At 62.2% G+C, this 576-nt stretch overlaps 1 protein-coding gene across 1 annotated transcript in view; it reads left to right on the forward strand.

Annotated features, from left to right (window-relative positions):
• LOC104496304 (sodium-dependent phosphate transport protein 2A-like) overlaps window positions 1-576 on the forward strand; it is a gene marked incomplete at both ends in the record, with an annotated part of 4,038 nt that overhangs the window by 877 nt on the left and 2,585 nt on the right. The window contains 2 exon segments of the mRNA XM_010139392.1: window positions 70-265; window positions 458-553. Coding sequence (XP_010137694.1) covers window positions 70-265; window positions 458-553 — 292 coding nt within the window.

The raw sequence follows: 576 nt of genomic DNA on the forward strand, positions 1-576 counted from the left end.
AGGGGGGACTTGGGGGCCTGGGGGCTGCTCCCCAGGGACCACCCCATGCTGATGGGCTCCTCTGCACAGGGCCTTTGCTGGTGCCACGGTGCACGACTGCTTCAACTGGCTGTCAGTGCTGGTCCTGCTGCCGCTGGAGGTGGTGAGCGGGTACCTGCACCACGTCACCCGCCTGGTTGTGGCCACCTTCAATATCCGCAGTGGGAAGGATGCCCCCGACCTGCTGAAGATCATCACAGAGCCCTTCACCAAGCTCATCATCCAGGTCTCAGCATGGCGTCCCCCAGGGGAGTGTCCCTAGGCTTGTGGGGGTCCCCCAGCACTGGTGTCCATTTGATGGTGGTTGTATCCAAGCGTCCCCAGCCTGGCAGTGGTGTCCCCATCCCAGTGAAGATGTCTTGAAGTTGTGGGTGCTGTCAGCCTCCAAGGGCCCTCTCCAACGTGTGTGTTGTTGCAGCTGGACAAGTCAGTGATCACAGGCATCGCAACAGGGGACGAGAGCCTACGCAACCGGAGCCTCATCCGCGTCTGGTGTGGCCCCACACTCCCACAGGTGATGGGGCCACCAAGCAATCC

The sequence above is a fragment of the Buceros rhinoceros genome, unplaced genomic scaffold (assembly GCF_000710305.1).
Source record: "Buceros rhinoceros silvestris isolate BGI_N320 unplaced genomic scaffold, ASM71030v1 scaffold20757, whole genome shotgun sequence".
NCBI classification, from domain to species: domain Eukaryota; kingdom Metazoa; phylum Chordata; class Aves; order Bucerotiformes; family Bucerotidae; genus Buceros; species Buceros rhinoceros.